Here is a 15,942-nt window from a genome sequence, read left to right on the forward strand (position 1 = left end):
CAGTCATAAATTACTTTTTTAGAATTTCAATATAAAATTTACGACAAATAACAATAATGGTATTTGCTGCTTTATCATCTGGAACAAAAATTCCTTGTTGAGCTCTTTCAATTTGTGTTTTATTCGGGAAATACGATTTTGATGTTGTTTATTTGGAGTAAAGTGTTCCCCGAATTGTTTTATTCGAATTCAACTATTTTCATAACTATTTTGAAGAAACAATTTAATGCTTTTTTGTCTAATTTGTCTCGTTTCATCCATTTTATACAATATAAATGGAGTGAGTCCTGGATGATGTTATGACATTTATTCCAAATGATAGTGACTGGAGGACGATACTTCGGTCCTTTTTTTTGAATAAGTGCTTTCAACTCTCGGTCCTTAAGGATATTCGGTTTACCTGTAACAACAAAAGGATATTTTAAGTTACTTCAATTTCATGATATTGGCCCTTTTTCCTTAATGTTTACATCCCTGCATAATTCACTATAATAGTTGAAGACATATTTACAGGTTGGCTTTTTGTAAAGGAGTAATCAAGGGAACCGAATTTGAAGATTCTGGAGGAAACCGAAAGAATGTAATCCAGGGATAAAAACCGGACATGATAAACAGATAAACACAACAAAATGAGCAACTCGGACTCAACTAAAAACTGGGAGCATGGACCAGATGCACCGGTTCGGTAAATATAGCTGATAAAAGGGAGTTCAATATTATCAAAATAAGCAGGGACAGTTTCCTTGGGACTATGTGATTATCTAATACACTAACAATGTTGATGAAATCAAAGTCTTATATATATATTTAATGCTTTTGTGATTTTCTGGTCGATCCGTTTATGGGAAAAGTTTGGAATAACAGTTGGCAATTATAATATGACAAATGTATTTATTGAGTGAAATTTATGGTGTGTTTGTTGGTTCTGGTGATTTTTGAACTTACATTAAGGGGGATAATTCAGGCATTATAAAGCTAGTTTAACCCCATCGCAGATTCCATGCACATGTCCACTGTCAAGAGACGTTGGTTACTGTCTTTGTATCGTTGTATTACTTTTAGTTTCGTTTTTAAGAATTGTGATCGTTCTGTTACCATGGAATTTATAACTTCTGTTGTCGGGGCCTTTCAGAGCTTACTTAAAGGTATGTTTTCACTTATTGAAGACCTTTTGGTGATTTCTGAAAGTATTTAATAATTTGTATACTGCATTTGTTACGTTTCACCATATCCGTTCTTTTTTCTACTATAAAACTGTCCAAGAATAGTACCGTAAAAACAGTTTTTGTTTTGTTTTGTGTGTGTGTGTGTGTGTGTGTATGTGTGTGTGTTAAAAATATTCCGGGGTTCACGGTTTGGGTTTTTTTTAATGTGTGCACATTCTGCGGAGATCATTGTCCTTCGCAAAATATAAGACAAACTAATGCGAAAATTTTACAAGGATAGTCCATTCATATATTTTGATAATAACAACTTGTCATTACGCACCTTAGGTTTAGGTGAAAGTAAAAAGATCTACACTCGGTCATTTATTTCCGAGAATGCCTTATCCCATTTAGGATGTATATAGATATTATTTCCGAAATGAGTAAATTTGAATAGAGTTAACTGTTCTTGATACAGGATGGTTGTCATCAAGCCTCTGGATATTTTCTGTTTACGTAGCTGTAAATTTGAAATTTTTCATGAATCACTGCATCTTACATAGGATGAGACTCATTATTCTACTGATAACCGTCAAAATGAGAATTAGAGTGTGAAAATAAAACATGAATTATTAATTATTATGATATAAATTAATGTAGTAGGCGTTATTGTACGTCATGGTCCCTGGATGTAGAAAGGAAAGAGACTTATTTTCATAATCGTACGAAAATAGTGAAAGGCTATACATTATAATACATGGTTATAACTGCTAAGATTTGTTCCCAATTTTGTTCTGTGACAGTAAACAAATGCTCTGTATCTTGACATGAAACTATTTTTAAGCGTCCCTAAACTACGTCAAACTAAAATACATATGGACGGAGTTAGATTGATTCAAGAACGATGGACCTACATGGACATTGTTGTTTATTTGGAGTTTTATCTGTTGGTTTCTTTAGCATTGTATTAACTACATATGTAATGGCGTTTTTGTGCATCAGTGAAAAAAAAATAATGGTTATAAATCTTTAAGCTATCAGGGTGGTTTCCAATAATGACACCCTGTGATATGTACAGGCAAAATATTTTCGCATGATTTCACATGAATTTCGCATTATTTACACCTGAACAGAGAAAAAAATATTAGTGCAGAGTTCATACAAAGCAATGTAAAGGGATAATTATAAGCATTCGCAACATCTTTCACGTGTAAAGTATAGTAAAATAGTTGCATAATAAGGACGCTTGTACCCAAATAAGGGTAAAAGAAATTCGCCATTTTGTGCTAGTTCAGCATAATTAAGAATAAATGTCCGATTTTAATCTTGGTAGATTTTCACACCCTGGGGCTATTGAATTTTAATGGTCAGTAGGAAGTTGCTTTTGATCGATCTAAATCTTTATTTATAGTATGACCTTAAACAATGGCGACGTTTACACCTGCACGTAATTAAAAGTCAAAATATTTCTGTGTTATTTAAATCTTTAAATGAATAAATATATAATTTAAATCGAAAGATCCAACATATTTATCTAGAGATCTCTTTATGGAAGTTTTATTTAGTCACGAAAGAGAAGTAGAGTCAACAACATGGCCTTGCAAATAGGGTATTGACGGTTGGTTATATTTCATGTTTATTTAAGATGTGAGAAAAACAAGTGAATGCGGGCCATGCGTGTCAATGCCGGAAACAAAGAAATGTTCTGCATGCAACAGCACAGTTATGTCAAATTTACCAAATCAATAATATAAGCAGATAATCACCAGACAATTTTAAGGCCAAAAATGCACTGATCCGTTAGATACGTTTATAAAAAAAAACAAGCTAGCAAAAACATACTCATAAAAGTACATTGTCACATGATGGTAAAACAATATATTAAAACAAAAGACACCAATTGGATTTATTTCGGATTTACGTCACAAACTCGTATTTGAATGAAGGAATATAAAAAAAAACTACCTTAAGTTTAAAACAATTGAAAAATTATTTGAAAGATTAACAGGAATGGGCGTACCTCATAAGAATATTTACTCAGACATCATTTTATTCAGAACTTGCATGTTTGTAGATAGACCACTGATGGTATATTGGTTTATTTTGAACTCTAGCTTTAACCCGCTATTGATATTTTTTTTCTGATTGAGAACTTAATACTTGTATTTGAACTCAACAACAAAAAAAGAGCAATGCGTTATTTTTTAAGGCTATTATGTGATTGTGAACAGAATGTGACCTGGTCATCCGTACTTTTAAATTAAGAAGCTAAATTCTACATAATTTTCAACAACATAATTGTTACCTAAATTGTCGATTAAAAAATTTCGTTCCGTTGAACAAATTGAAATAAAAAGAACTTTGAAATAAGTGTCTTATTTCCGGGTAAATGCACAGGAACTTCACGAAAGATGAGCGTTACAATAAGAAAGTCCTTGTAGTTCAGTCGAATGACTGTGCATACATAATAATATAATTGTCCATATTTTAGGTAAGTTACAAGTACAAATAGTATGTGTCATTTCAAATTTATCCTTGAATAATCTAGAAAGGTTACGAAGGTTCTTTTTGACATTTTCTTTCATTTTGCCGACTTAACCATCTGTTTTCGACGATGATCAGCTGATTGCCGCGGGTGTGTTCGTTCCTATTGTGTCCCAACCAATCAAATGTTAGAAGGCACATTAATGGGCATACATAAAATTAATTCAGCGTAGTAAAGTTTTAAAGGGAAAATTTTACATGTCAGCGATTTATAACTATTGTCAAGGTGTGCAAATGTAAGTTTACCCATTGGGGGACCCCATTATTGGTTAACCTCGTGGCCCGGCTTCGACGTATATAAAGCATGTGGTTTCAAAATCAGCTGATCCGGCCAAGAACTTGCTGGTCCACTGCGAAGAGCCATCTCGCTAGAAAGGAGTTGAACCTTGTTTGAAGGAATTTTAACATTGGATTGTAAAGGCACATTTAAGGTAATTACTTTTCAATATAGATAACGGTGAGACGATATAGTTTTCTTGAGATCGGTATAAATTTTAGTATACTTAGAAGATATTCATATTATCCGAAATATGAAAGTGGAACTAATGCAATTAGGAAATGAATTAACAAATATACATTTTAGCTTTTTTTTGTTTTGTTTTGTTTTTTGTTTTTTGTTTTTGTTTTTGTTTTTGTTTTTTTTTTGAAAGGGTAAAATAAAATAACAACAAAATCAATGTTAAACTAATTTATTTTAAATCAATTTCAAGAACATAAATTTGAAAATCAATTTTGAAATTTGAAAGGTGTTTATCAGTGAAAAAATTGTTCTTTGACATCTAATAAAAGTCGTCAGCAAAAAGTGATTCTTTGAAGTTTCACGAAGTTATGTTTCTTGGGATGAACTATGTTGTCGTCTGTTTTTTAATATTATAATATATTATAACCAAAAATATTTGGTTCTTTTTAGATATGGAACTTGCCAAAATAATCACTTACTGTTGTATTGCCATCATACTGTTAACTGATGTCGTAGTGGCATCACCTGTCAGATCACGTGATTTGGTTCTGGAAGCTGAACGATTAGAGAATGCAATCGAAGAAGGTATTTATTATCAATACACTCAACTTGAGCTATGATGAGATTTGTTTAAATTGAACTCAGGTTATGGTTAAAATACTTTAAATTGAAATTGTCATTTGAATTATATACCAAACTGGTGTTTAAATACACTATATTGTTATGTCACCAAATTTTCAGGTGAAACTAACAGAAAAATTATAACAGTATTTTTCAACACGCCATATTTTTCATTCATAAGTAAAAAAAAAATCGTTTAAAAGTCACATGGACCTTCACACGTTTTTGTTTCCTTGCATTCAGTGTTTATTGTGAACCCTCTAAAATATTTAGCCAAGATTTACAAAATCTCATCTTTTTCAGGTTTATCAATTTATAGAGCAGAGAGGAAGAAGAGACGCAGACATCGCAGACGCACAAACCTTTTGATTGAAGCTATGCGTTTGTGCCGGAATTATCGACACTTTCCGATAGATCGAATCCCAGCTCGGTGCAGAGAAATGATATTCAGACATTCGGGAGGTCGACAATCAGGGAGCGGACCTACCATCGTCATCATCGAAAAATAAGTCTAAATATCAAAATTTATCATTCAAACGGACAAAAAGAAACTATAAAATTATGGACATGAAACAAGATTTCAACGCTTCGTGTACCCAACTCGAAGTTTAGAACAAAACTAAATAATTGGACGAGCCTCGGTTTGTACCAACACGTGCATGGAGACCTTTGTGATAATTGTGATAATATACTGTTAAATTTATTTGACTGCTTATATACAAGGAACGATACATATGTTTCCAAGTTCCTTCTTTTGTATGCTGTATGTAAATGTACAGAGATGGGGTGAGAGTTGAATTGTTTATAAGAGCGCCAGTAATTTATTGATGTGTCTGCGATGTCCGGGTGAGGCAGTATCACACCAATCTCCTCCGCAGACCTTATTACCGCTTTCATTGAAAATCACTTCGCTATAATCTCTGCTATGTAGAGTTGGGTTTCTTTAAAACAGGGCAAACAACCGACTTTAAGTTCGCGCGGAAATTTAGACCAACGGGAAATAAAAAAAAAAAAAACGTAAAATGGGGTTTCAGTCTTAAAACGGTATATTAGCTCTTCGCTGGAGATTGGCATCTACCGTATTCTTTTTCATTGCGTGCATTTATTCATTCGATTATTATTTCAATTTTAATCATTTATTTTGATCTCATTTAGAATCTCGTGTCGATTTCAAGTACTGTATATAACACTTTTCATAGTTATGATATCGTATTTTAGAATGACAGACATCTGGTTTTTGGTGCATATGCACTGATGAAAACATTGCATTGTGGGTATGGCATATACACGTCATAATGAGAATCATTTTATATCATTTCTGAAACAGATTTGTTTGTCTCCTTGCATGAATATGTTGAACTCGTATCGTAACTCTGTCTCGTACTTTAATACATATTTACATCAAAATTTTGTGCAATATTATGATCGTTGTTGATATGGCCGTGTCATAATAAAATAACCATATAAGGCGCGAATAATATCTAAGCTGTTTTATTATTTGAAATTGATATTATGATATCAAAAATTTTTATTTTTTAAAAAATAAAATGTTTAAATCATGGAGGTCTTCTTTCTTTTTATTGTAACAAGTGATAGCATTTTAGCTACACGACCATAACAAAATACTACTTGGTTGTATCAAAGTTACGTTCGATACGGAACGCATATTACATTTATACATGAACCGACATATCGGAATTGTCATTTCACGTGGAATTAAGCGATAATTACTTTCAATATTTTAGATATTAAAGTTGGTTTTTATTGATCAGTGTAGCGTTTCAAATGCATATATATGCAAAATTTGAAAAAAAAAAATCGCGAAATTACACTTTAATGAAACAATCTTTCAGGTGTATATCCGATAAAAATTGACAGTAAAAAAGAAGAACTATAAAAACAGTTCCCGTTGATAGGAATCGGTACATAATGTATGGCATTAGAAACAGTAACGAGAGTTTTGGGCATCTGTATTTAAATAAAGATTCCTGTGCTCGGAAAGACGTTGGATTAATGTAACATAAAAAGTGTTATTTCTTACACATTTTTGTAAAAGCGCTACAGTTCTGTAGGAATTCATGATTGATCTGTTAATTGGTTGAAACCGTCTTTGATGATAGCCTGATATATACACTAGTTTATATGAAATCATTTTGGTTACCTTATAAAATATCCTCGCCGTAACTTGTGTTTTCGTCTTTCTAAACCTTGTACATAAAAAAATTATTCATTTTGCAATCAGACTGTTTGTGGACTGCAATACTATTTATTGGATGCTCTTTATCTATTGTCATTTAAACATTTTTTAAACTGAAGTCTTACAATAGAGCCAAATACTAATGCATGAAATAGCCTCATTAAAATGTGTTTATATCTAAATTGAAATGTTTTGAAATAGTGCAAGAAGGGATTATCACATAATAATCCCAGTTTTTAAAGTTAAGGATTGTGATTTAATCTTGCAGCTGTGTGGAATTGTGAAACAAACTAAACGCTCAGATTATTTGTACGAAATAGTCCGCTCTGACCACTTTTGCAGCTAGCCAAAAGAGTCATAAATGATTAAGGGATAAAAAAAAATCAAAATCCTATGGTCTTTAAAAGAGGACACAGTCTTAACACAGGTTCCTAAATCTCTAGGTTTAGAAACAATTCGACCTGAACCTTAACACATGTATTCGTTTTTGGTTGGTTTGTTGTGAAAGTCCTTCACTGCGAACCCAAAGTAATTTTAAGTAAGAAAAACGGGCAGCATATTCTACTCTAAAATCATTTTAAGTTAAAAGGGACTTGAAAATTTTATTCTTTCATAGAAGTTAGATGGCCATGTTGCCATATTGTTTTGGCTCTACCCCAATAAATTTGCTTCCAGTGAAAAAATCATGAAGTTTTCAGCTGTGATCGGGTAAAAGTTAGCGTATAGGTTGGAGCAAAATTTATAAATGATTTATAAATGGGTTTCATGAGTGATTCCAGGTTATTACTTGCTCCCAAAAGTATGCACAGAATTAACATTTTCTCACAAACAAGGGTACCGACTCCCAGAACCCTCCCTTTGATCCATAAATACTGTACTGTAATACTTATTGCAGAACTTTTCTATCCAGTATAAGTGCGAGGATACTATGTTCGCATGTTCGGAACTAGAACACTCAAACGCACTGGGTTCAAACCTTGTTAACATGTTTTGCAAGAGAAGAGAAAAATAACACTCTTTTAAAAGTATAGTCACGTCCAGTAGACCCACCACATACAATATACCGGTAATCTTCTTGTTTTTCTGCACTTTCAATGAAAAGTCATTACAAAAAGTAAGCAAAAGTTCGACTACCATTGAATGCGTTTTTAAGAATTCAAAACCTCGATTATCGGCGCGTAACTATGTAATATGTGAATGAAAATGGGTATATTAATTTTTGATTATGTCTCGCTTAAGGCTGACTGAGGATATAATTTTCCCATTGACTGAAAAAAATGGTTATAAAGATACAGGGTACAAAAAGTGGAAACCATGAATGAAACGCAATTTGAAAATCTATGAATGGTGTCTGCCCATAAATATAATATTAAATATACTCAAAGGAGGCATTTCATCGAGTACAACTAACACTTGAGTAGTAAAAAATATTGAAATATTGGTCATGAAAAATCTATCAATGGGTGAAAGTTAGGGCAGTTAATTTGTAAAGAAAAATGCAATTTCATTTAAGAATGTAAAGTTTACCTTTAACGCTGATCGTCTGAAGCGAAAATCTCGCCATGGGTAACCTTCGAATTTCATTTAATTCGAAAACATCCTAAATTTGTTATGATTATCAGACCTCGATGTCATTTAATTCCAACTGAGAGAAGGTTTTAATGCACTTTTTGTCAGTTAAGCTGTCCTTGGGAAATTCAAATTAAAAGGTTAATTTATTCTGTGATAGCTGGGTAACCAAATGCATTCGATGATGCTAAAAAAGTAGAGGGCGCGCTGTTAACAATGGCCTGGATACTGCTTCTGCTCCATATCAAGTCGCAAATAAGAACATCCTTACTTTTTTGTAAAACGGCCTGTTTAGGGACATGTGCATGATGTTAAAAGTAGCATGTTATTATTCGACCCCACAACGTCTTATTTTCAATACATAATCTGTGGTGTCATCTCGTTGTTCTTGTTGTTTTTGAGTTATGTCTTTGTCTTGTATACTTGTAATTTTGTTTTTTGTTTTTTTGTTTTTTTTTTTTTTTTGTAATTGTTGCGTTTTATTTATTTTTGTTATTGTTTGGTTTGGTGTGCGCGCGTGCGTGTGTGCATATGTGTCTGCTATTTGGGAGGGGATTGTTGTGTATTCTCTTTCTTGTTTTTTGTTTTTTAATTTTTTAATTGTCATATTTCTTGGACAATCACAAATCTGATATAGTGCATGCAAGTGTATGTATTTCGAAAACTTCAAAGCTATGTCTTTCTTAAAAGCTGGATACATAAATGACAATTACACATGTACATGTAGATATAATAAAGTTACTGATATAGTGTGTCGATTAGTAACAAAAAAAAAACATCAAACAAAACAAAGCATGTGTACCAAATTCAAACATCCTAAATGATTCTCCTAAATAATGCCATCAATGAAAAAGGTTCAACTGTACTTATAGTCAACCACACAAGTAGTTGTAACCGTCAGTGCACTGTGGTCAATCATGCTACTGAAGTGAAGATTCTTTGAGTGTACATTTCTATAGCTGTGTTCTTTGTTGTTGTTGTTGTTTTTTTGTTTTGTTTGTTTGTTTGTTTGTTTGTTTGTTTTTGTTTTTGCTTATATTTTGTTCTATATACATAAGGTTCGTTGTATTAGACCCCAAACGACGAAATAACTGAGTGTGTATCCTTGTGCCTAAAAACACAACCACTTTCTCTGAGACGAAAAAAAAAACTGTTTTATCTTTAGGGATAAAAATGACGGCAATTTATCATTTCTGTTCATAAATATCTTCCATAAAATGTATACGATAGTAACTTGAAACCATGTCCGAAATCTAGTTCAAGTTCGAGCAAATTGATGCAATGAATCCTTCCAAGGTTCCAATTATAACACTGCAAGCTCATCATAATCTCAAAACCAATTGTCTCGAGCCACCATGAACCGAATTAATTGTTTGTATTAGATCTTGCCTTCCGACAACAGCGACATCTGGATTAATTGGTTACTATCTTGTGTCAGCAACATTAAAGCATCCTTGATGTGGACGCAAGTCTTTTAAAATCTCATCACAAACGATTTTTTGTAATAAGCAACAACGCGAAAATAGAACCAAGTTGGATCCAGGAAACGAGGAATTTATCAAAACAACCTCACTCTCTACAGACGGGGCAGATTCATGAATATCGAAAAGGGCTAGGTGGTTTGACTTGAAGTGAGGTTGCAAATTAGGGAGTTTACTATGTTTATACTTAAACTGATATTCTCGAAAACATATATATGACGGTTTGTTTTCATTTTAAACGGAAAGAAAAACAACTTTATTGAAGAATTACAGACACGCCTGTTTTTTTTTTCAGAGAAAATAGTGACGTACGATCCCAATCACGAAAAATTCTTACTAGTAGTTGTTAATCTTGTCCTACTGTGCCATGAATATACCTTATATGAAAAGTTATATGAGGAAAATGTAATTTTATGACGCGTAATTATTTGCCAGCAGCAGTGCAAAATACATTTTTTTATAAGTAAGAGCAAGGTGAAGTCATCTTAATACTCTCTTTTTCAAGACAGATTCATACATGTTCACGTAATTGTTTTGCCGCGTATTATTCTTCCAGCGTGCTTCAACATATGTTTTTTATTTTTGTTTCCCTAATATAAAGACTCAGGAATTCAATTCAAGTTTATTTAACTGTTTTAGTTTCTTATGTTTCTGCACTTCTCTTAGTATTGGTTTAATCGGTTGATATATTCTTCCTCGGTTAGGTTAGTTTAATACTATAGCTAATTGATAGGAATGGTGACAACGCCTGCGTGTCCGAGATACCGGAACTGAACCTGATACAACTTATATGTAACGTACATACATGGAGGTAACTTGACATCATTTAAAACAACACCCGCTGATATTTGAGACAGTCATATCATATGTATATGCTACCTTTGTACTTTGATAATTGACCCTGTCAGAGATGTAGAACAACTCCAAGTAACCCATTTTTATCATCAATCACGAACAATTCTCGTTTTAGGAAATGCGTAAAATGTCAAAGACGTTACAATGGTCTGTTAAAACAACCCAATGAAACACTCGTGTGTCTGGTTTTAATATAATTATAAGGGCTTTTTTTGTAGTTTTATGAGATGTGATTTGTGACGTAAAACATAAGTCTTTTAATCGGTCATATTTTCGCTAACTGTTGAACTAAAAAATGAAGATACTGTAGTACATATTTATTAGTATTGTTTATTTTTTTGTTTGTTGCCGTTGCCTTTTAAATAACATTTTTGCTGAAAATTGTTAAAATTAATGAACAGTGTAGCTTTAGAGTTAGGCTTATGGTATAAGCTACTCACTTACAGAATGACGGGTGCCGTTGACGGAGCAGAACATGCTTACCCATCTGATTGTCAGTCTGTTTTTTTTTGTGGGAGTTCAAGTTGCTAATGCTTTAGTATTTTGTGTTACGTCTTGTTTTTCCTTATCTTCACTCTTTATATGTAATCTATTTTATTCGGTTCGCTACTTGCATTTGTCTTATTATCAATTGACAAGAAATTTTATAAGCACACACAAATATCCCTTGTTTCACGTTCTGGCAATATATTTGTATTTTCACGCCTTTGAACGCTTCGGTACTTTTTACGCTGAAAGATTAAGCATAGTAACGCTTCTTACTTTATTGTAAAAGCAAAAGCGAATTTATTAGTACCATTTGAAACGAAAACTACTTTGTCCCGCGGGTCATTCGATATGAGTAGATTTTCTTCACACATCATCTTGTGTGTGTCTGTGTAGCGAACAAAATGGCGAAGTAGTTCCGATTCCAATTGTAATTAGGTTGGTGCATAAGAGTGTTTTATCACGAACTATTTTGTTTATTTTATTCCAGAAAAATTCTTGCTTATTTGTTTTTAATATATTGCGTTTTCAATCTGATATCAACGAATTGGACAGAACAGGGAAGCTAAAAATCAAGATTAATGACGTGACGAACTGATCTAAATTCCCTTGACATGATATAATATGATGCATATCATAGTTAGTTATAGCCCGACGTATTATGACCAGATAATAGCACTTTTGAGAGTGTTCATAAATTTGAAAATCCATATAGCAAATTCCAATGTGACTGATTTGCATATTCATATCGGGCATACTCCTTTGGAGACTCGAAAATTCACGTCCCACATATTGACGTTATGTAAATCAACAAAATACGATATTGATGACCAGCGCTTATCCCTATAATTAAATAGAAAAGTTGGAAAAAAGGGTAACAACAAAATTACCGAACTGATATACTCAAGGTAATGGTCAATTATAGGAAAGTCCGTATTATCTAGGCTATGGCTAAAACGTGCATGTTGGAAACAACCACAATGGTCCTTATTACTATATACTTGTTTATGTCCTGATTGTACGACTTATGATTTACCGTGGTTCTCAACCCCACATGAGAAGAATTTGGATCGATATTACATACGGTGAGGGCATAATCTTTTGTAGGTTTAAACTGGTCTGATGCTGTTATGTCAGTTAATTGCTAATAGTCCTTTGGTTGTAAATTTTTGAAACAGTTTCTTTATTTCTGTATTCAGAAGAGACTCAGATCGTTTTGAACTGATTTCTAAATGGGTTTAATAGTAGAATAGCCTTTCCACAGTTACCAGATTTAAAAGTTGTGATCATTCCAAGTACTCAAATAAGTCACGAGTTTCTGTGTGATTTTTTTTTTTATATTTTGTATTTTCAGTATACTTTTATGCTGCTGAAGCATATGAAGGCAACTTTTTCGATGTACATCTGTATAATGTTGCTTTGGGGTGTGGTACAGCCCGCCCTGTGGTGTGAGGGTTTCTACGTCATTAATTGAAGATCCATGGATGGCCTTGAGCTGACATTTTTTTCACTCCAGTGTGGTTGTTGTCTCTTTGACATATTCACCATATCCAATCTCGATATATATTTGGCATTTTCGATGAAAATGGTGAGTTTAATATATTCCTTCTGGTACAGAACTTAATTGATACCTTTTAGGTTTAGGCAGATATTTGGTTACCAAGTTTCAAAATACATTTATACTGATTTAAAGTGACTTTAAAAATTGTCTGGTTTGGACAGGTTTTTTTATTCAGGGTTTGTTTCAAACAGGCTTCCAGATTATTCAGGGTTTGGTTTGGACATGTTTTACTGTACAAACCGACAGCAAAAATTTGCCACTTGGCGACGTTGGGTCAAATGAACAGCCAAAACAGTACAGAAAATTATATAGTGATGATACTATGAAAATTCATTGTCTATACTTTTTTGTCAGAAACAGAATATTTCTCAATAAGATCTTGATATTGGAAATAACTTTCCTAGAAGACTTTCAGATTTAGTACAATATCAGCAGTTCATCAGTTTCCAGGTGCAGAGAGGTAAAGACAGTTTATCGACTGGATTTAATTAATCTCAAGACAGCCGAGAAACGCATTTTAATTTATCTGGAATATTTATTTAAAAAGATTTGGGGTATCATGAACATTTCTTAAAAAACACTAATACAGAGAAGAAAACAACATTTGGCTCAGGTTTTTAAGCAATACAATAAAATGTTGTATCTTAGAAAAGCGCCATGCAAAAATCAAATTTTTACAATGACAGAGTAATCAAGGGAACCAAGGTTATAGGGTAATCAAAAGAATGTAATCCAGGGACAAAGACCAGACATGGAACACAGACATACACAACAAAGAACATAAAGTAACTAAAATCATACATACAAGGTAACAAACGTAAATGAGCAACTCGGACTCACATGACAGTAGAATTGTCTTCATGAAATCAGTCTTCTTGTCGGCCATTTCCACTTCACTAAAAACAGCCTCGGATGCAGAGAGGAGAATTTTACCTTGAATTATTTGTCGGCATTGTATGGAAACGCGGGTCATAGTAGTTCCATCCACCAGGTGGTGCTAAAATTTTCAGTTTTATATAAGGAACACTAACCCATTAAAGAATGTCGGCGCCAAACAAAAAAAAAAAACAAATATAGCATACAGCATAGCTACAGTCTTGGACAAATTTCGGACAGACCCTTCTTATGCCTAGTGCATACGAGGTTTTTCTTCTGTGTAACGAGAAAAGCTGAGTATTAGTAAAATGGATTTACTTCAATTGCATCATTTCAGACATACCATGGTATTTTCAGTGACTTCATAAAGAGTTGGCAGAATAATGACAAAATTTAACGATTTTATACACATTTGAAAAAATCTTACTTCCATAATAAGAAAAGAAATCACAAGCATATAACGTATGCGTTGACTAAAAATGTTGTAAACAGTTGTTGTTGATGGTGTTTCCATGGTTACTTCTCTGTAAACACCAAGGGTTTACATTAAGCACAGCGCTATATCAAATCTATAGTTTCATTTTTGCTTTGTTGTTTATATCATGTTTCAATTCAGTTTCACGACATCTATTGATTATTTTGATTGATTGATTGATTGATTATGGTTTAATGCCCTATATGGCATATGTTCCATGCATTTTGGAACGAGAGCGAGCAACCAGTCGAACAGACCCTGTTTGAAATATATATAGTCCGAAATTACAGAAGTGACAGACTGTAGGTAGACATATCACCCCAATGTGGCAAATTATTTTGACTCCGAGTCAATCAGTAGTCACTCTGTCCCCTTAAATACCGCGTGTTTGACGTCAAACAAGTGGGGATCGGGATTTTTTTTATCACCAAAAATATGTTTCCATGCTTTGACCAGTTTTTCGTAAAGGTGGAAAGACAAAAATCTGGGCATAGCATGCATTAGAAACATTTGGTGACAGGCGAACATGTCAGATAACACGCATAATAGTTCAAGTATTGAAGCAAAATGATTTAATGGTATATTTGATGATTAAAAAACAATAAGTCCCAAAAGCCTGTGGTGTGACTCAGTCGGGAATCACGAGCACCCTATCCTGAGACCATCGAGGACGGCAAGTTTAATGACTTCTTGAAAATTAATATTTTGATCTTGACGATGGGATAAAATGTTGATCCTTTTGAATCACTCTGATACGAGACATTAATTTTTAAGGAAATAATTTCATTTTTTGTATGTGCAAAAAAAGCGAAAATGATTATTTCAACCGCTAGCGTGGTGAAAATATATATTTTGATCCGAATATGCCTTCACCCCCGCCCCCCGTCCCCCCCAAAAAAAACAATGGTTGTCTCCTGTAGTGGCCCTTGTAGTTTCATAATGAACGAAGGCTGCATCACAGCAAATATGACTTAAGATAACACAAAACAAATAGTTACTTTTGAAGTCACTTTAATATGCAAAGATAAGAACCAATGCATTTAAGAAGGATCATATAACAGGATATTTTGTTTTCTTTCATAACTCGAAGATGTTGCGCTTGTTTTTCTTGGACTTTCTGAACTTTACCATCTTACTTTAAAGTGGTGTCAATGTGATTACATATACTCACATGTATGTATTTTTCATGACAATCCAAATGTACAGTAGGAATAAAATTTCTCCATGTGTATATCAATCAATCTTAAAATATCTGCTGATGAGACACACTACACCAGTCTGATTTACCCTGTTGGAAAACGGGGGGCGAAGTAGCATATCTTAACAGCTTGATTTACAGCGCATACAATGATGGAGTTCAGTTGATATTGATTGTCTATTAAAAGGCAATAACGCGGTTCATCGCGTAGTTTTGTTAACTGACCAACTAAGAAAGAAATTTAAACAGATTAAAGGTTTAAAGTGTAACTTGTGTCTGTTAAGCTTCTCAAGTATCCAGTTCACTACTTGACGGAGTTCAGCAGGAGAAGTGAACCCTCTGAACATCATATTTGTATGCGCTGCAAATAGATCTTAAAATATACAATTTATTTCTTTAAAAAAAACTCCCTCTGGTATCTCTTCGTAACTGTTATGTAAGCAATAATCTCTAAAAATCTTTTTTTGAAAATGC

The 15,942-nt window shown here is 33.2% G+C and overlaps 1 protein-coding gene across 1 annotated transcript; it reads left to right on the forward strand.

Moving 5' to 3' along the window:
* Positions 1 to 3,978: 3,978 nt before the first annotated feature.
* On the forward strand, positions 3,979 to 6,329 carry LOC148626671 (uncharacterized). The gene is made up of 3 exons (XM_088570840.1): positions 3,979 to 4,120; positions 4,600 to 4,734; positions 5,074 to 6,329. The coding sequence occupies exons 2-3, from the start codon at positions 4,602 to 4,604 to the stop codon at positions 5,277 to 5,279; spliced, it is 339 nt and encodes a 112-aa protein (XP_088426966.1). The 5' UTR covers positions 3,979 to 4,120; positions 4,600 to 4,601; the 3' UTR covers positions 5,280 to 6,329.
* The last annotated feature ends 9,613 nt before the right edge of the window (positions 6,330 to 15,942 follow it).

This window comes from Perna viridis, chromosome 2 (genome assembly GCF_037379345.1).
Source record: "Perna viridis isolate PV_CMFRI_1.1 ecotype Kerala chromosome 2, ASM3737934v1, whole genome shotgun sequence".
Lineage (NCBI taxonomy): Eukaryota > Metazoa > Mollusca > Bivalvia > Mytilida > Mytilidae > Perna > Perna viridis.

Excerpts from the sequence above, each read along its gene's own strand:
- LOC148626671 (XM_088570840.1), top strand. The coding sequence starts at position 4,602 with ATGGAACTTGCCAAAATAATCACTTACTGTTGTATTGCCATCATACTG. Across the intron at positions 4,735-5,073 it reads AGAGAATGCAATCGAAGAAG|GTTTATCAATTTATAGAGCA; the intron begins GTATTTATTATC and ends CATCTTTTTCAG.